Source organism: Rhea pennata, chromosome 11, assembly GCF_028389875.1.
Source record: "Rhea pennata isolate bPtePen1 chromosome 11, bPtePen1.pri, whole genome shotgun sequence".
NCBI classification, from domain to species: domain Eukaryota; kingdom Metazoa; phylum Chordata; class Aves; order Rheiformes; family Rheidae; genus Rhea; species Rhea pennata.
The window spans coordinates 21,264,913-21,285,785 of NC_084673.1; the positions used below are offsets into that span (position 1 = coordinate 21,264,913).

Below are 20,873 nucleotides of genomic sequence, written 5' to 3' on the forward strand. Positions count from 1 at the left end.
AAACAACAAACTGACAACAGATACAGGAAATCAGCCCGAGACACCGGCTCCTAGTTTTGTCCTCTGGTTATACATCCAAACTATCTCTTCTCCAGATAGTTCAGAAAATTAAACTGATGCAATCCCATCCCCAGAGCAAACATCCTCTTGCACTCCAAGAGGAGACCAGAGCTCCCTCCTGGGTAGGTGTGAGCAGAAGCCTGGTGAAACACAGCACTCACTTGTTGTATTCACTAGTGGTCGGAGTGCGGTCTCTGTCTCTCTCCCTTTCCCTTTCCCGCTCACGCTCCCTTTCCCTCTCACGCCTCGAGCCCGAGTACTCCCAATGGCTGCTGCTGGAGCTGCTTGTGCCTTTGTCCACCGTCGTCACCCAGGGCGTGTGGGACGTGGAGATAGGTGGGTAGCTGATGAAACCTGAATCTGCAGCAAGAGAGCAGAATCCTTGTTTGTCTGAAGCGTTAGGAGCATCCTCTCCATCCCCCCCTCTCTCCATACACACCATCTGGATATCCCTTGCCTGTGGCTTCCAATCTGGCTGCACCAGCAGCCATTTCAGAGCCCACCACAGCTAAGCAAGTTTGGACTAATATACTCCCGGCAGTACCAAAGTAGATGGTACAGCTGAATCCAAAAGCAATACCCTTCTCTTGGAGACACAAATGGCCCAGTTCCTTCCTGCCTTCACATCTTCCTTTTTACTACCCCTCTATGCTAAGAACATGCAAATACTGTTTCTTCAGTGAAGACAAGCAAGACCAGATATTTGCAGATGTTGCTGCAAATCAGCCCAGCCCCTAATACAGCTCATTAATGTAGGGGCTATACACTCCCCCCAGCTCTTGCTCTCTATACAGGGCACATGATGAGGTCTCCACTGAGAAAAGTTCCAGACAGCCCCTCCTAGGCACCCTAGCTCAGAGGCAACAGTGCCTACAGTGGTGGGGCATCCCTCTACTGCTGCCAAGTCTTAGGCTCTTGGCAACTCCCACATCTCCACAGGTACTGAGGGCCAATGATACCACCTACTGAGCCCAGAGCCACCAGCAGGTCCCCATCCAGATGTTGATCTGTAGGCCTGCTCAGGTGGACCAGGCCAGCAAGGTCACAGCCCAAAACAGTACCAGCTGCTGAAAAGCTGTGCACATGACAGCACTTCAGGCTGCTGTATCTCAGGATGATCTCACACTGCCTGCTCTCCAAACCACCTCCCACAGAGGAGACAGGGGAGTGCTTGCTGCCTGTGATTCTGCCTGCTTGGTGAAATGAGGAGGTTCTACTCCAAGGACAGTGGGTCACTAAGAAATGGGACAGGACACTGGCATTGTTGGCAGGGTTCTGACAGAGAAGGAAGTCTGCTGATATTCTGGCACTGCCTCTTCCATTACAAAACAAAAGGAGACAGAGGCATGCAAGTGTGTGTAGGCAGGGTGCCTGTAGGCAAGGAAGATGATAAAGTGGAGGAAGAAGGCATTCAAAGGAGATGTGAGAAGCTCACTGGGCTATGATTGTTCCTCAAGGGTGGTGGGGAGCGAGGGGAAGGAAGAGAGCAAACAAGCCTGTGTGTAAGCAAGCATGAGAGCATGCTGCTGTTAGGCACACACAGAAGCTTCTCTGCCACTGGTATCTGCATTGAGTGCAACGAACTGATGCTAAGCATTCAGCTACAAAATTGCCTTTCCCATTGCTGCGGAAAGGGTAATACTCAGCTTTGCAAACACCTTATGGCGTAGTCAGATTCAGCATGTTTCTAGTGACTGGGATAGTCTGGGGCACATACAAGTCCCTAAAATCAAAGAAAGCATGATTTCAATCAATCTAAGAAAAACCTAAACCACCAAGAACCAAAGAGAAGAGATATAAGCGGTTTGACAGTCTTAAGCGCTCACCTGCGGAGTTGTAGCCAAATGGAGGAGGCTGCCTGTTATTGTAGCTGGCTGGCTGGCTTTGGAGAGAGCAAAGGATACAAGTTACTAATGTCAGTGAACCCTTGGCTGATCTGCTTGCAGGTACGTCTACACTGCAAGTTTACGTGATTTTTTTCCTGAAGCCCTGCCGAACACTGCCCTGGAAAACTATGGTTTATGTGAACCTGTTTCACCTCTTGTTGCAAAGTATCAGGAACACGGGCACAGCTGCTTTATCACAGCTTCTGAAACTGCTCTAACTCAATTGCTCACTCTGCTTTTTCTCTCCCTTCTGTAAAATCAGGGGTAGAATGCTTCCAAGAAAATGATCAGTGGTTGCAAAATACTTAGAGACTCCTTTACAGAAAATGTTTGGAAAACAAAACATGCTATCAACTACTCTGCACTGGACCCAAGGAGACTAGATTTCCTAGATTTTATTGATTCCTTCCTATGCCAGGAAAATGACAAGCCAATGCTAACTACTGTAAAAGACCAGTCCTTGTGGACTCTGTTCCCTCCTCTAAATCCCAGACCAGGCTACTGGCACTAGCATGAGAATTACTAGCACTCTTCTAGGCTTAACCTTCAGGGTTCCTCATTACAGAACAGTTGTACCAATGGCTCTCCCCAGGTGCTATGGCCTCACATGTTGCCCAAGGCACTGACCACAGAGCAACCCAGCTGCTACCACCTGTGCACTTCAACTGATGAAACAGGATACCAGTGTGTGCGCTAATGCCTCCCACCCAAATGAAGCCATTCCACTCTCCAGCTACACCATACTGCAAAAGCCAAGGCTGCAAACATACTCTGTAACGTAGAGGGAACTTCTCTCTTACCCATCCAATGTTGGAATGAGGAGAGCTGGTGGTGGTGCCAGAGGAGGCGGGAACAACCCTAGACAGAAGCATAAGTCATCAAAAGAGATCTCACAGCTTTACATGAGAGAACAAGACTTTGTTCTGATTACAGTCAAGCAGTTAAAGCACCTTTCTCCTTTAAACAAGGCCTGGTTGAAATGGAAGAATTTTCCTTCAAGCTCGTATCTCCTACCAAAATTAAAACTCTACAGCTGCGCTAATTCCATACGGCTACAACTAAAAAAGAACTACCTAAGCTGCCTGCCTGATTCATCATCAACGTAAGATTAACTAAGGAATAAATATTAAATCCTTACAGTCCTGTGAAGAACAGAAAAGTGTGACTCTTGGGAGCAGAGAGGTTGCAAGTATGGTGACAGTTTTATTGCTCCGTGATTAAAATGAGTAACACGTTTCACGAGAGACAAAGTAATATAGATAAATTTTTTTTTAATTAAAGAAAGCCAATCTTCTGAGCCCATAACACTTAAAAAACACCACACACGTGAGAAGACATAGCAAGAGTGAAGCAGTGAAGCAGAGAGCAATTTCAAAAATGTCCCCATAGCTGTTTGATGCTTTAAAAGGAGGGTCAATTTCACACACATTAGAAGTTTATTTTTAGAAGCAAAAGACAGTATCTTCAGAAAGCAGAAACAACTAGATGAAGGCCACTTCTAGAAGTGACATAAGCACTTGACAGCCTGAGTCCTCAGCCTCAACCAACGGGAAGGTGAGGAAGGATGTTCTGACTGCTCCTAAGGGCACCTCTTACAATTCTATCCGTAGCTATAAGCAACCGTTATTTCTATAGGCGGTTACCAATGACAATAAAAACAGAATAATCAACCATTGGCTTGATTTTACATAAAGACTCCTCTGGTTATCGTTAAACAAAAAAATAAAAGGGGAACAAACTGTTCTGATACAAAGGATAGGAGTCACCTGATTAACTTCAGATATGTATGTTAGAGCAAGCAGCTCCAGGCTCCTTTTAGAGTCATGGACTTTCAGGCAGTGGAGTCGATGAAACCTAGAGACAATTAATTCACCACCTCTAACAGTATCCAAAATGGGTCAGGAGAGCCCTCCCCAGAAACCCCTCACTGCCAACAGAAGTAGCCTGAAGTGACTAGCTCAGCTAGCAAGAACTACACTGTAGACAATTTGGGGGATAGGTCTCACACTTAGATACTTCCCTCTTTTTTGTTAAAGATCTTCCAACAAAATAAAATACCTAGAGCATTTCCATCCAATTTGCTCACCAACAGCAAGCACTTCAAAGTGTCACTGTTATCAGCACTTTACTCTAATGGTGATGGATCATCATCATAATTATCAGGCATTCTCCGTCATCTCCCTTTTCAACCCAATTACCTGAAGTGGAAGCTCTTTGTAACAGCCTGGTAATTCATTTCTTCCACCTTACTCCTCCCAAACAACTTTAATCTGAATGCACTCAGACTGGTAAACAGGCACCGCAATGTCTAGAATCAAGACCAGGATTTGCATTTGCCCTACAGATATAATTTTTGTAAATCCAAGTTTAATATGAGGAGATTCCTTTCAGTACAATATGGAGAACCAGCTCTGCACTATTACTGTGCCTTGAGAAGAGCATAAAAAAATGACATTACAACCAACAGCAATTTCCCTGGTATGAGGGATGGCCCAGCTACTGTAAGTTTTTTGTACTTCCGCTGCTCATGCTCTGAGCAGAGCACAAGCACAAAAGCTGTGCAACAACTACATGTCTGACATGCAGCGAGAACTTGCACATTAAGTCCAAAGTGCTTTGGGTGCAGAACTTTTGCAAGAACATGAATCAAATGTACAATATAATATGGAGGCAGTGGCCGACTACAACTACAGAGGCCACTAGCCTTGAATTTCCAGATGTCTGCCACTTGGTCACAGTTATTGCCCCATATGGTCTGCTACAAAAATAGCTAAATTCCTTTTCCCCTGGACTAGGCAAAAATTCTAATATAAAAAGAAGGGGGGGAGATAAATCTAGAGAAATTCAGTTGTATAATAGCCTTAAATTAGCTATATCCACAAGATTAGTCGTTACACTTCTGTATTAGCTCTCATCAGCTCTACTACACACCAGAGAACAAAAGCTTCTGAAAGAAACTGCATTTGGAGCCTTGTGCTCCAAAGCACTGATTTGTCATTTAAAAACTTCTGCTACGCAAGAAGCTGTAACAACAAGAAACAAATCATTCTAAATTTAACCAAGGGGAGTTCTTGTTGCTTGCTGGATTCTTCTTCAGAGAAAACAAGATGAGCTTAAGAAGCCCTACAGGCTGTTACTTAGGTCTAGAATAAAAGATAAGCAGCCAGAGCAATTCAGCACGGCATTGCAGTTTATTAGCCTTAGTTTAATTCTATTCTAACATGAATTTTAGAGTCATCCTATTGCATGCTGTTTAATCCAAATGCGCAGATAGGGCTACATGGGTGTTCAGAATCACTGCTGTTACTGAAACCATGTTCGCACTTACCTGGAATAGGTCCGGGTGGTGGCAAACCTATGGAAATAAATAAGTGAACAAGACTAGTGAGGACAACAGGACAACCATGTCATCTATGCATCTCAAGCTAAAGCAGAAAGCATCCTTTTGAATGTTTCACACATTTCAGCAAATAGGAAAAATGGTGCTACTAAGCAGTAACTGGCCAACAGGCTATTGTTTTCTCAAATGATGACCTGTTCACCTTCGTATCATAATTTTAAATGCTGTTGCCCTCCTACACTGAATAACACCTTTTTCCTAGTGTCAATACAGAAACAGCTGATTTGGCCTTGATAACAACTGGAAAGGTAGAGACGAGAAAGTGCTGTGGTTAGAGGAGTACTTCGAGATGCTGAGGCAGACTGAAGTGCCCAAACCACCAACCATCCCTTTCAGAGCAATCACGTTCTATTCCTGGCAAATCCTCTATAAAACTTTCCGTTAAAAGACCAAAATCAACTACTTTGGCTGGACATGCAGAAAGTTCTGGTGGGCAACAAGAATGATAACCAGTCTGTCTTTTTGCTTGCTTTTTCAAACACGTTTTTCAACACTTTTCATAATCATACTTACATAGCGAATCAGACATGCTAGTGAACAACCAAAAGGACAACTGAACAATATATCCACTTCTCTTGATTTTGACAATGGAAGGCGCAAGAGGAGTCACCACAGTCCACCAGTGAGTACTGCAGTAATACTCCTCCTCAGATTAAAAGCTTTGAGCATATTTTTTATTTTTCTGCTTGTGGAGCAGAATGTGGAAGTGACTGCACGACGTGTTCCTGGTGACTTCTCAGAAGGAGACTCACTACTGCATGTGGGATGAGAAAAGCCCAAAGCATGGCCTTCACTTCCAGCTTCATTCATACCAGAAGCAACAGGGGCACAGACACCACTCATGTTGGATCAACATGCAAAGACTTCACTAAGAAGTGAAGACAGAAAAATGTGTTTTAGGCCATGGCCAGTATGTCTGTAAAACTGCACTGAAAAGAGTCAACAGAAATGACTTATGTCCCTCAGGCAACTGAGAGGAAAATACTCTGAATGAGTAAGTGCAGCTGGCCTTCTCAGCTGCATCAAAATGCTTTATTCCTGCCACTAGTATAGCGCTCTCTTGCCTGGTGCCTAGAGTGGCCTACTGGCCGCTTCATGCTATACTTACATTAAGAAACTTTGCAGAAATAGACTGATGGTATGTATGAAAGAGAAACTGTAACATGCTGCTCATCAAGACAACAAATTAGGAAAAAAAATAGATGGAGATAAATTTTACCCACACACTCTCATCAGGTTCCCCCACCCAATGTGTAACTACGGGGGTAAAGGGCATTCTGGCAGATACAGGCCTTAACAGCATCTCCACAAGCATCAAGGGCACTTAGCACAATACAAACCCCTCTGGTTATTGGTAAGAGCACAAAAACTTGCTAACGCCGTGGACATTATCCAGTGGTCCAGAAACCCATGTCATTTACATTATTTATATTTTGCTTTTAAAATGAAGCACTACTGTAATGTCTGCTTATAAGACATTTCTGTGAGCAGTAAGAATCATCCCACAGTAGTAGCAGGCACAATAAAATACCTAGAAATAAACACAGGAAGATACAAACCTATATCACCTGTCGTGAATGACCCTTGTAGCGTTTGACATCAGTCATAGTCAGTCAGGATCCTGAACTAAACAGCCTGCTGGTCTAATGAAAGACAGCAATTCCTACGTCCTTAGCCTTCTCTACAGATGAGCTGAAATTCATTTCCTTATCAATAAAGCTAATTGATCACCCATGGAAAACACAACCTAGAGGTTTTTCAAGGAGCAGCTGCTATTATTTAAGTATTCAAGAACAATTTATAAAAAGGCTAATGGAGACAATGAACAGAGATTAACCAAGTGAAAGGACCTGTTATGTGACTGCTTGACTGCCCCATAGCATCTACTGGTTAAACCTTTCATTTGCTCCACGCCTGGGATGTTCTAATTCACAGCCTCAGAAGAGTGCAGACATTTGAGACTGCCATATATTACAGAGTGAACACATACCTGGAGGATGCAGGGGAGGCGGGACAGAAGTAACTGGTGGAGGAGGGTGGAGAAAGTGTGGTGGAGGCGGACCAGCGAGAGGGGGAGGCGGAGGGCCTGCTGGTGGTGCAAATGGCTGTTGCTGAGGTGGCTGTTGGGGCTGTGATGGTTGCTGAGGCTGCTGTGGGGGTTGTGGCTTACTTCCATGATCTCCAAGGACCTTAGAAGACAGAGGCAGAGGAAAGAAAAGACAGCATTTCAATCTCTTTGCTCCTGCAGGTAGGACCTCACTGTGCTGGCATAAAGAGAGCATAGCACTAAAACAGGCAGCACAGTGCTACCTGGAAAGAACAGGTCATTTTAGACCTAAGTGATAACACCCTTTTGGGAGGAAGGAGGTTGATCAAATCAAGAAGTCCCCTTAGAACAGGTATCTTCTCTTAATCAGAATAGCAGCAAGACTGGACTCAAACTCTCTGTACACATCTGTGTGGAACAGTTGCATACCTCAGTGTTGTGAACACCTTTTGTTCCACTGTCAAGGGGCTGAATTCAGCACCTAATGGGAGCTGCCAGTGGTACAGGCTCCAAATTAAGAGCAACCATATTTGAGGGTGACACTGTAGCTCTTCCTATTTTTAATACATCCATTTATTCCTTTCATAAGGGCAACAAGATGTCAAACTCTGCTCTAGATTGTGCACATGTATATCAGCTAATAAATTAAGGCTGGATTTGCATTTGTCTGACAGAAGAAATAGGTCTCACACAAACTTTTGCTGAAGGAATGATCAATATGCAGACACACTAGAATGAATTGGAAATGTGGACGTCAGCGCTTTTTAAGTGGGAAGAACAACAACTATCTCTCAGCAAATTCCTTCTCTTCACAAACTCTTAGGCCACTATTAGTAAATAGCTTGAAAATTAGCCATTAAAATATAAATAGATCACACAAATATATATTAAAGGAAAAACAGGAATTGTGTGTAGGCAGGGAGAAAGTTTCATATTTGAGGTTTTTGTGGGCAGTGGAGGGTGGCTGGTAGGAGGAAGGTGGTTAGGAGAGACAAACTCTTGGCAGAAAGTCCTGGGAACATGCCTAGCACCTCCCTACTAAGAAGCCTATCCATATGTGAGGGACGCACACTGGTCATGCGAGATCAGAACTGGGTACAGTTTTAAACCACTTTTTTTTTTTAAGGGACACTATCCAGTAATACAGGCCTGCCCTAATCCTGCAATGTGGGCAGTGTCTAATAATGATTAGTCTAAATGTTACTTTGAAGTAAAAGAATGTAAGAAGTTGTCCAACTAGAAGTCATCCACTGCAGAACTGGTGATTCCAACTCAACAGCAGTGGGGTAGTAGATGGGAAGGGAATGATCTACACAGAAGCCTCCCAGCACCCTGAGAAATACTCGGGGAGCACTGATGACAAGAGTAACTTGGACTTTACCATTCAAACAGCAAGGCTAGTACATGAAGGGACAAAACTCTACCTCCTAGTAAAGTAAAGCTTACAACACAGAAGTTATTTCAACCTGCAGAAGGGAATGGTACCTGAATATACCCCAACATGGATGATACACCACATCTGCTGCTCTGCAGAAGTCAGGAATGTGCAAACATTTGCTCAGGATTCACTAAAAGTGCAGCAGCATCAAAAAAATTGTCAAGACTGTTCAAAACTTTTACCTGAATGGGGTTTTCCTCAGAGGCGTGCTTATCACGACGTCTTCCTTCTACTCTCCTAATTGTGCCTGCCTGGCCACCGATCACATCAATTGTCCCGCCCAGCTTCCTAGTACAAATTAGATTCATCTTTTTAGGTTCAAAAACGTTAGAAGGAACAGTTTTCCCCATTATCAGACAGATCTCTCTCATATACTGGCAGACATAAAGAAAAAGGTCACATACATTCTTTTCCATTCAAGACAAATCTCTCCAGACAGAAGTCAGACTGGACAAGAGACTAAAGAGAAGTCTTCTTTCCTCCTTTGAGCAATTTGAGCTCTGCCTGCAGGGGTGAGTTAGGTCTCTCCAAATATCTAGGAACACGATCCAAAGAGGAATCATGTACTGTAGTAATGATACAGGTCACACACTCCAGTTCAGAGCTTAAATCCTTTATTCATTCTCCAGATTTGAACAACAGTTACAGAATCAACCAGTACTCCACTCAATCTCCACTCAACGAAAGTGGAGAGAATTTATCAGGAGAAGCCTTTGCTGTTATCAGCCGAGATTTCCATTCCTTTCTATCTGACCTTCCATTGCTGATACCACTCATATAGTGATCAGATTGTCTGACATTTTCTATTCCATCTACCTAGGGTCTATCTTTTTTCCCCTATTAAAAGCCAGTAAGCTTTGCCGCTATCTTCAATGAAATCAAAACTATATCCTTTAACAAAGGTATATTCACGTAAGCAGAAAACAGTGCTCACTGCTACACTAGCAGAAATCTGCCAGAGAACCTGCATTTCACCATGTTCTTTCATCTCCATATCCAGATCACACTTAAGGCAAGAACATTTCTATAGGAGCTGGCTGGTTGTAAGGTCATCACAAGTAAAGGCTTTACGAGAGAGAGAAACTCCGGCAACTGAAGTTTAAGAATCACTCACCCTATGTTCATATAACAACCAGATTTGTATAAATATGGCCTTAACATGTTTTCCTGCAGTTAATCATGGCAGAGAAAGGTCAGCACTTTTGCCAGTTATACAGTAGGCCTTTCTATCTCAGTGGGAAATTTAAACACACAAAAATGGCTAGCTGCCATGAGTTTTCTTACTGAAATCAGCTCTCACATTAAGCAAAAAATAAATCTGATCTTTAATTCCATAATTTTTATGATGTGGTTTATGAGAATTCTCTTCCTAGTCCTGACAAAACATCTGGTTCTGAACAGAAAGCTCTGCTGCAGAACTTTTGTCAGTACTCGCAAAAATCAGACTGCAAGTTAAAACGGACAAAAACGCTGTATAGCTAAAATAAGATCAGCTTGCTCTGTACTGATGTAGTTTTGAAAACCTCAGAGGAGATGCATGACAGCTGGAAACAAAACTGATCAGCTTGATGACACTAAGAAGAGAGACAGAAATGCCAACAAAGTGCTTATATGCAAATGGACCAAGCATAATTTTAAAGCTTATATGTGAGGCTTATAGTTGGCTCTCTGTTGGACAAAGCTCTATTTCAAAAGGGGAAAGTTGAGATGAAAGACTGGTTTCTGCAAGACAGGTACGAAAAAGATGGAATGCAAACAAAGTAAGATAACAGAAACACTCAAACCCAAAACCTCTGGCTGTTCTGGTGTCACGTAGCTTTGTTTTTCTGAAGCTTTTGATAAAATCCATCAGATTCATAATGCCAAAGTGAATTTCCCAGCAGAAGCTGCCAGTCAAAATGACTCAATCATTTTACTTTGCCCAGCCTTTAGCATCCTCTCATTGGAAGAAATAACTAATTCATATGCACCTAGCAGTGTAACATACAGGTTCAGAAACCTCTCCTCTCATCAGCTGCCAAATGTGTAAGCCAGTTCCACTTAAAAGTAAAGATTAACATCACTGCAGAAAGAACAGCCAAGTAAGCACAAGCAGCCAGCAAAGTGCACCCTCAAACCAGAGATGTTCCTCGGTTTATTATCTCCCAGAGATGAGTACCCAGCTGGGGTACAGGTTTCCCTCCTTATCCAGCACTATGCTAGTGATATCACCAAGGACAGGTAAATGAGCAGTCAGGGGTTGCACAACTCTTAGCAGAGCACTGCTGAAGGAGCTGTGACAGAGTAGCCTCCAGTACAGTTTAAAAGCTGCTTCTTTCAGGCTTGAAGAGGCTCTGATATGGCCCAGAATCCCAGCTCCTCCCTATGAAGAACACAATATACCCAGGCTTTTTTTTTTTTTTTTTTTTTTTTGTCTGAATCATCTCTTACCTATTAGGAGGAGGTCCAGCCTTCATGCGTCCTCCCACTAGAGCCAAGAAGTCCGTTTTGAACTCCGTTTTGATGATGTTGTTTTCCACTTCTTTTTCAGCATTTCCCGTCCTTCCTTGCTGAACCTAAGGAATACAACACGTAACACAAGTTTAATGCCTTCCCTTTCAACTGAATGGTGCAGCAGAGATGAACCCGCGGCAGAGGAAAAGGGCTCCACCAAAGACCAATCAACAAGGCTCTTGCAAACAAGCAACCTATTCTTTGGTCAGACAGGCACACATTTTTGTAAACAAGCTGGCTTTTCCAGCCTTGGCCTGCTGTCCATGCTGTTTCCCCTCAGAAGCCTAGAAGTCTATTAAGTTAACGTCACACCTTATGTGGTTCTTAAGTCAAAAGTGCAAATAGTGGCACATACTCTCGGCTTGTTGTTTGAAATAGAGTCTAACAGCTGTTGGCTACCTGATGACCTTCTGCAAAGGGTGGTGGCCAATGCAGTCAAACACAGAAAGCAGTCACACAACTGTAGCAGTCAACAGCAACAACCAAAACAGCCACAGATGCACAGATCCCCTCAGACTTTGAGCTGACCTACAGATCAACCTTGAAAACATGGTTCCAGTAATTCTACACTTCTCTCTCATAACCACAGGATCTCCAGACCAGACATCCCTAAAGGTAGGTAGCTGTGAAGTACAGGGTATCAACAGGAAATTCACTCAAGTCTTGTTATTCCAGCAGTTCAAATTTGGCAGATAACTGGAGCTCTGCTTTCCACAGGGTGAGGAAAGACTCCTAGGAGAGATGCTTAGTTTTTTACAGTACGTTTTTGTATTTCTCACCAATGGAAGGAATATTGCAAAGTTAGGTTTTAAGCTAGCTTCTGTTCTTATACTCTCACTTACGTGACCACAAAACCAAGCCCCAGTTACACTGCAGCCATACACAGGAGTGACATCACCTACTGTGATTTTATTTTCAGTGCTGATTGGAGGAGCAGGGTCTAGTCCAAGCTGAAGTCGTCGCTGCTTTTCACAATAAGCTTTCCATGTTTCTTCATTGAATCCATAATTAAAATAATCAGAAAGGTCAGCACCTAACAAAGGGAGTACAAGTTAACAAGGGGATTCGGGCAGGCTTGCACTAACTGTCCTGTAAGTGCTCAAATGAAGAATTAGGAGAGAAAAAAAATAAAACCCAAAACCTGCAGAGAGAGCAGTTTACTCTCTACTTTGTTCTATCAGAAAGCTGCTGTGTGCCATCCCAGAGATGGCTGCATCTTTGGGTGGGAGTGGGATTACAGCCTGAATAGTGGTGGGACTGCTTGGGACATACAATATACAGGCTATTAAGAGCTTGCTACCATTTATTCACCAGCTGGACTTTCCAGAGTGTTTTTTTGCCATTTTATGAATGAGTTGAGAGCTGGGGAAAGCACAGGAATGACAGTTGCAGCTACCACTGCAAAGATGGGACGGTGCTACACAGCCTTCCTCTCGGCAGAATTCTGCCGCTGCCTTTTGCTCCGGACCATCATTGTCTTTGCTGTTTTGAGCAGAGATTCCGGAACTCACCCACTGGATGAAACAGGACTAAAGCAGAAGCTTTCTACTGATACAGCTCAGGCTACACAAGCAATTACAGTTCAGTCATGATCCTGACTACAGTCTTCCAAGATGGTTGGCTTACTCTCACATTTAGCATCCCATGAAAACGTGCCATTTCAGTACAAACACTGCTGAGTAAGAAAGGTGGCCACAAACTGCTTGATAAGAAAACATAGATGCAGAAGGACAAACATAGCTTTGACTCTGTAAGGCATATCTCACAATAGAAAGCATTATAAAGCATCTCCTAGCTCTACTGAAATGTCCTTCACAAAGGTATTCCTCACCAGACTAATTATAAAACAAGAAGCTGATACACATGGGCTAAGCAAAAACACTGTTTGGCCATTCTAAGCTTGGATCTATGCAGCAAGGTTTATCTTCTAGTAAGCTGCTCTTCCTGTTGGACCACTCAAACAGGGAAATTTCACCAACACCGCTCAGCCACACGACACTTACATATCTGTTAGCCCTCTATCAGTACTTCCATGCTGTATTTCTTCTTCTTCCTCCCTTTAAAGATATCACCTTGCTGACCAATTAACCATACAGGATGTAAACCTGAAAGGCTGTCGAGTAAGAAGCTACTTACTTGCCATCTAATATAAACTTACAGGCCACACCTCTGCAGACATCTTCCCTCTATTCATACTCCAAGTCAACACTGTTTTAAGGCCAGCTGGAGCCGTTTTGGTCAAGGGATGTCAGCATGACCACAATGATTTCCATGCTTCTACCTCTGAATTTCAGTTCATTGTTCTCCTTCTAACTTCTTTTCTTCCTAGCCCCCTCTTTCTCACTTCATAACCAATGGGAAATCCCCTGCAGAAGAAAGGCTACATTTTCTATGGTGTCTCTACTAACTCCTATTCGTCACAGAGTGCTTAGTGCTATTTTGATAGGATGACAGATCAACAGTTACCTGCACTATTATGTACTCTGATGCCCTCTATTTCAAGTGTGCACGAGATAGTAAATACGTGCCATGGGCAAACTTGTAAAAGCACTACTTACTTATCATAACATTTCTGAAAGATAGATAAAGTACAGGACTGGTGGGGATAAGAATTATCTGGGGAGAGGCAAATGGATGTTTTGCTTCAGCTGACATCTTGTCATAACACATTTTATGAGTGGCACAGCAAAAATTTTTCTCTCTTTGGTTTCATCATTTACTTTTGTATCAAATTCAGATAAAAAACCCCCCAAAGATTACTTGTAGCATCTTACAGCTGTCGTATACAAGAGTTGCTTTGCAGTAAAAATCTCCCAAATACATATGAAGACAAAAGAAACCCCGTACATACTAAAAACTGCTGTGCAAAGTACTATTTGAACAGTCAAGCAGTCTAGATAATATGATCTACAAGAAATAAAATGGGAAAGCAATGTCATGTACTCAGGCACTGAGGGGCAGGATCTGGAAAAGATTTAGGCAATGTTGCCTCTTCAGAAGAAAAGTTGCAGCCTTTTTTTTTGGGGGGGGGGGCAGTTACACTATCTAGCATTTTCCTTCCTGCTATTCAGTTGTCTGGGGCAGGAGGATGCAATAGAAAAAGATGGCTTTCCTATCACCATGTGAGCCCTGTGCTAATCCCCACTGTCACTGCCCTCTGCAGGGAGGGTACTTCCCTGCAAAAGTGTGGACATCCCCAGGGCCCAGGTAAGAGGGCTGCACAGGGATGAACATGAGTGTGGCCATGTTGAGATACAATAAGCAAGCTGCTGAACACAAAGAGGAGGCTGCATCTCATCAACATTCAAATCTTCATCTCACTCAACTGACTTTAAGGCGAGCAAACATTATCACATTGACACAAGCACAGCATTTTTTGGGAACTAGGGAATTAATTTAAAAATTATTTTTTAAAAGCCGTTTTCTTTAGGGAATTTAAATTAATAGAGGAAATGCAGCCCAATTTTATCTAGAGGCACAGCATGATCAGTAAAAGTCAGTAATTGTCTTGATGGATACCAGACGCTGAGCAAACAGAATTACTCAGATTTTCTCCTTCCCTAGCAGCAATACATGGACAGAAATTACAAGCAAAATTAAAAAGAAACAGCTAAAACTGCAGAAAATATTTACCACAAGAAACTGTGAGGCCCCACCTGGTTTCCTCCATGGTTTGTCTTCAAATGAATCTAAATCCACTTCTATAACAGGCAATCCATTTATATTCCCTGCGGCATCTAAATCAATACCTTTGGGCTGCAACTTGGCTTTGGAAAAAGAGAAACTGTTACTACTTTTAATGCAATACGTTTAATCCACTGATTTGCTGAGCAAATTATTCTGGTTAAGAATAAATCTCTACTGTGAATTCAATGCTGGCTTTACAGCATGTAGATAACCACAATCAAGTTTTTATTAAAAACATTTTTTTTGTTGCTTTATAAATAGATGGCAAGAGTGTGCAGCACCTGTAGTTGAACAGCAGAGGTGCAAGTTCAATACAGATTGCTACTACAGAACAATGGGGCAAACTATGAGAGCATGCATAAGACTACCCCAAACGAAAACCCTTTTTTTCCCAGGCAAAATTTGTATTTTTTTTTCCCTTCAAAGACACATATATTTACTTATAACAGGCTGCTTCAGGATCATTCTTAAGTGAACAATGTACAAACTCTAGTCAAAGACCTGTGGGACACAGAGTCCCTAAGGCAAATTTGTGCCTGCTCTCAATCGTAAGAGAAGCATTTACATAAGGGGAGAAATGGAAGGGGAGAAATGGAAGGAAGAATATCGAGACTGTGAAGGCACAATCTCAACCAAGAGGTAGGCTGCAATCTAAGTCCCAACACACAGTACAAATTAAATTGAACAAGGAGGTAAAGCTCATCTGCAGGAATGAATCTTATTCCAGTTCATATTCAAGGCCAGAGTCTGTTTCTTTCTTAGCCTGTTAACCTGCAAGCAGCTCAGTATATTGACCATAGAGTAAAATTTCTTCTCTAAGCAACTTACAATGTTTGGCCCCAATGCAATTTCAGAAATATTCTGTGTTTTGACCATAGAAGTAATAATCAATGCAATTTTTTTCCAGTTAAAACAGAATTATAGTCAGCTTGTTCAGTGATCAGTAATCAACCAGCTATCACTCCACAGCACTGTGGGCCACCAGACTGTCCTAGAAAGACTGCTTCTCTTCAAGAAAGGCACTGACTACTCCTACTTTAAATAAATTGTACTTATTTCAAATGCCTCCAAATAAGAAACAAGGTTTGCAACTGCTCCAGCTGCCAGTACTAAGAAAAGAAATATTCCAAAATATGAAGGATAAAAGTAACAGCAATACCTGAAGCAGATGCTCCATAGCCTCTACCCGTTTTTAAGTTTAGATTCATAGGAGTTCCCCTATATGGAAAAAGAATCACTGCATTGGTATTTTGACAAATTACTTGGTTTGAGTCTCTCATTCAAAACATATTCAAACCTCAATAGCCTTCAAAAGACAAAGTGAACTAAGGCTCACTTGAGTTTATTCATGCTTCTTTGCAATTTTTAATACTAAATCCTCAACACCTTAAAATTGAGATTCAACCGCCACATAGCTCTCCCTAATCTTATGGAAACCCAGCAAACATATATATATATATATATATCAACCAACAACAGAATACAGGAGGATTGCCTTGATGAAGAAAGAAAAGGTATTTCAAGGAATGGTAGTTACCATTCTGCCCCGAAACCTACTTATAACCAAGTATTTACATAAAGCTGAACACCATAGAAATTACCGCTGCACACACATCACAGAATGAGAAGCAAAAGATGCAAGCAGCAAATTACACACAGGATGTTCGCAGAATCTAGTGAGCTGGTAACAGACTGGGCAGAGCACTGGTTTTCAGAATAATCCAGCAAACTGAAACCACCTCTACAAAAAGAGGAGGAAATTATCTGTGAAGTGGAAAATTAGAATACGCTGCAAAGGACATGCAAGCCATTTCCTTAAGAGGAAGGTTGCTAACAGCAAGTAAAAATATTGTCTTGTATTTATTCAATGCAAATTAGGGAGAACTTTAAGTTAGTGACATAATTTCCTGGATTGTAAATTCAGCCTCATAATTTCCGAAGCATGAATGGGTAAAGAGCTTAGTAACTTCAGCACTCACATTAATTCTTAACACTACAGATTTTGGTTCCTGAAATTTTCAAAGAGGAGTTAAATGTAGATTCCTGCCTTTGATTTTGCCTGATCAACTGTTTTGGCAATAGTTAATTTTTCAACAGCGTACCTATGAATTAGAATTTTCTGTTTGTTTGTTTTTACAGATAGATTCTCCAACAAGCAATGCCAGGACAGAGAAGCCCGCTTCTAATCGCAGTCCTGTGTTCTAGGCATTAGACTCTACCACCTCTCAGAAGATCAGCTCTCCTCCCAATTTTCAAATGAACCGAAGTGCTATAGAGTTATTTCAGAACAGAAATGGTCACCATAAGCAGCAACACATACATATACGATGGTGCTCCTGTTTTAATATTGCCAATAGTAACTTTCACGTCATCATCGTCACTGTCGCTATCACTGTCTTCCTCGTCATCTTCGCCACTTGGAAGAGCCTAGCAATAATGAAAACAAACAGATGCTCATTAATACTTATAACTGAGGAATTCTCCTGGATAGTAACCCATATTTTAAAAAGCTTGTAGGAAGAAGGACTTTAGAATGATTCTGATATCAAGACATCACTTTCTACTTCAGTCTAAGGCTGGCAAAGATTTGCCTCTAGAGGCTGAAACTATGAAAGTAACCCGCCTTCAACACGAATTGATAGCTCCCCAGAAAGAAAGTGCTATGCCTTTTGAAGAGCTAACTTTAGTTCAGAACTAAGAAAAGACTTCTCAAGGTGGAGAAGGTTTAATCTCAGTTCAAGGAACTGCATCACATCCCACAGCTCTTCCCCCCTACTCCTCAAAGCAGCTGGGGCTTTCCTAACATACCTACTTCAGACGTCCACAGTCAAAGTATATAATCATGAATACAATTGCCTAAACGCATTCACCAGCCTTCACTTAAGGATGTTGGAGCAAATATTCTTTCTCACTGCAACCTTTGCAACAGGAAGCTGCTGAGGAGCTCTGCCTGGTTTATGTAGTACATTCAGTCCTCAAGTCTCTTAACTGAGAACTTTGCAGCTCTTTACTCCAGCATAGCACTGTACTGTGATCAAAATATACCCTTATTTCTGGGGCATAAAAACAAAGGACATCTTCCAGATATCCAACAGTACAGTTTCATAAGATGCATGAGCTGAATTAACACCTCACCACTAAAAAAAGGGTACGGGGAGGGTGTTCCTGATCCTCCCTTCTTTTCCATGGCACATGGGCTTGTCGGATCTCTCCGAGTTCTCTTAACATACCACAGTGGCAGGAAAAAAGACAGGAGGGATTGGGGAAGAAAACCTCCCCCTAACTCTTTCAGCAGTGGTGGGCCATTAGATCACATTTAAGAGGCCTGAGGGTGAAGCAGAACTAGATCCTCAGCAATCCTAACTCTGCAGGCTCTCTAGCCCAATATTCTCCATACTTTTCTGACCTCTTGGTAGTCATAGTAAGTAAATACTGAGTAAATACTGTTTTGCTCATCCTGTCAACAGCCTGCAGCATCAGAAGCCTTCATCTGACTTCCTCAGTGGAAGTCACCATACCGTAAATGGTACTTTTGAATTGCCCTTAGATCAGGGACGACTACTGTACCCACTACAGAAGTCAGGCTGAGCAGAGAAGCCTGTTGTTGTAGATCGCAATGGGAATTGACTATCAATACACTCCTACAGCACAAATGTAACATATTTGGCAGTACTAGCATCTTTATACTAAGACCTTTTAAACCACAAGTATTTTCAGACACAAAAATAGCTCTCCAGCTTTTACAGTGGAACACATACATGTTGTGACATCTCTCGGTCTTCGTTGCTGGCAGGCCGGTTCTCCTGAGGAGCATCTTGCAAAGGATGAGAAGATTCTGCATGTCTAGTAAATGTAGCAGATAGAAATGAGTGGACAAGCCTGACCTGGAGGTCTACCTACAAACTTTCCTAAAGCATTTGCCCAGGTGACTTTCATACAATGGCTTTATTCATGTAATATGTTTACTTTGCAGCAGTTACCTCAACTATATGACAAAAAAAATAATCATTCTTGCTTGGCTTTGCTTTTGTTGGAAAGAGTCAATTTAGCATTTCCAAAGAGTGCCAGATAGACAGACAGCAAGGCCGCCTAGCCAAACATCAGTCAACCATTAATACATAAGCAGTAGGTATAATAGCTTCCAATTTTGGTTCAGCACAATCACAACCGACAGGAAACAGACCATGATTAACTGTCCACTGCATAAGAAAAACTTCACCTGTCCTTCAGGTTGCTGACAATTATACAGGTATTTTGTAAGAAATACGGACATCTGTCCAGTAGAAATCAGGGAAAAAGTGATTTTAGCCTTTTTTACAAAAACACTTGTTTTGAATTTGAACTACTTAGAGAAAATGTGACAGACCCAATTTTCTCATTCAGTACAAATTAATGCTAATGCAGCAATGGCCATTTTCAGATTTACTTCCGGTTAGAGTTGGTACAAATGCTAGCATTCTTTTATGCATTAACCAAGCAAAAAAGTCAAACTGACATACTAGAAAAGACTGTGCTGAGTGCTACAAAACTAAAATACAAACACGGATCTTTTTCTCTGATGTCAGAGGCAAAAGGTACTAGAACTTCAAAATAATTCTCACTTTTCAGAAGAAAGGATTCCAATATTCTAGGCTCAGAAAACCCAGTTCTACCAACAGTACTTGGAGAAAAAGTTTCTCACTAACTTAAAACCCTGTATCTGGTAGTAAACATACACAGGATTATCTTCAAAGAGAAGAAACATATGTAACACCTAAGAGAATCCAAACACAGGCTGTAGGAGAAGAAAACACCAAACAAGTAAGACAAAGATCACACTAACACAACTCAGAAAGTAGTCACTGAGCACAAAAAAAGAACAAATAATCAAACAATCTGAGCAGTCAAGGAAGCTCCCACATTAGAAAAGCCCCATATAGAAAGAATAAAACCAAGGTGAAAGAGAAAAAGGAACGAAGGTTCAGCAGCTGACCAAGGAAGCATAGGTCCCATTTTTGCCAGGTTCCTAAGGTGACAGTTGAAGATGCTTTTAGATATAAAATCAGCAGAGGCGTCTACGGAAAGATCAGACGTGACATAAGGATGAAGAGATGTACCACTAGAGAAAATTTTGCAGATGGCTCCAAGACCTTTCGTGTTTTGTTTGTCAGATCAAAGCAACTCATAGCCTCAACCTCAATCCCAGAATTTTCTTAGAATCCAAGATGACTGAGTGAAGGAAGAGCGACAAGTATTACCTTCAGCTTCAAGTCACATGAAGTATCTGTGGGTGTGCATTAAAATTTATGAATTGGGAGTTTATGTACACATTTGCTAAGTAACAGTCATTCCCTAACCTGTTTGCTTCCAGGGAATGAACAATCTGAGAGGAACACAGCCATCAACTGTGTGCAAAAAAAATCTCAGCTAACATCGCTGACATACTAACATATTCCCTTGCACTAATATAACAGCATCCTTCACAGACTACTCGCATTTAATGCATCTGTCAAGCTAAGCAATGTTAATAGATACTGTATCCTACACTACACTGATTTCTGATTCATCAATAGAGACAACACCTATGTAAGCAAAGAGATGCACAGAGATGCAACAGTTAAAGTAGTAAACAAAGAGTCATTTTCTTAGAACATACCACTGTTCTTAATTTAGGAACATTCTCATTGCAGTACAAAGATCAAAAAAAAAGAGCTAGCATGACCAATAATAATACATGGCCTTCAAATACTTTAAAGTTATTGGAGATAGTTGCTAGAAATTCAGATCTTTAATTCTGCTGGTAAAGTAAAACTATATTCAGAATAGAGTGACAAGGAACAACAGATTTAAGCAAGTTAGCAGTAAATTTCCATCTAAGTTAAA

At 41.8% G+C, this 20,873-nt stretch overlaps 1 protein-coding gene across 1 annotated transcript in view; it reads right to left on the reverse strand.

Moving 5' to 3' along the window:
- LOC134145131 (pre-mRNA 3'-end-processing factor FIP1-like) overlaps window positions 1-20,873 on the reverse strand; it is a 28,778-nt gene that overhangs the window by 6,234 nt on the left and 1,671 nt on the right. Inside the window, exons 3-14 of the mRNA XM_062584335.1 lie at window positions 18,770-18,854; window positions 17,332-17,438; window positions 16,171-16,229; window positions 14,981-15,091; window positions 12,227-12,357; window positions 11,262-11,386; window positions 9,014-9,119; window positions 7,337-7,535; window positions 5,275-5,301; window positions 2,747-2,804; window positions 1,887-1,942; window positions 222-420 (exon numbers count right to left, since the gene is read on the reverse strand). Coding sequence (XP_062440319.1) covers window positions 222-420; window positions 1,887-1,942; window positions 2,747-2,804; window positions 5,275-5,301; window positions 7,337-7,535; window positions 9,014-9,119; window positions 11,262-11,386; window positions 12,227-12,357; window positions 14,981-15,091; window positions 16,171-16,229; window positions 17,332-17,438; window positions 18,770-18,854 — 1,263 coding nt within the window. The remainder of the gene's footprint in view (window positions 1-221; window positions 421-1,886; window positions 1,943-2,746; window positions 2,805-5,274; window positions 5,302-7,336; window positions 7,536-9,013; window positions 9,120-11,261; window positions 11,387-12,226; window positions 12,358-14,980; window positions 15,092-16,170; window positions 16,230-17,331; window positions 17,439-18,769; window positions 18,855-20,873) is intronic.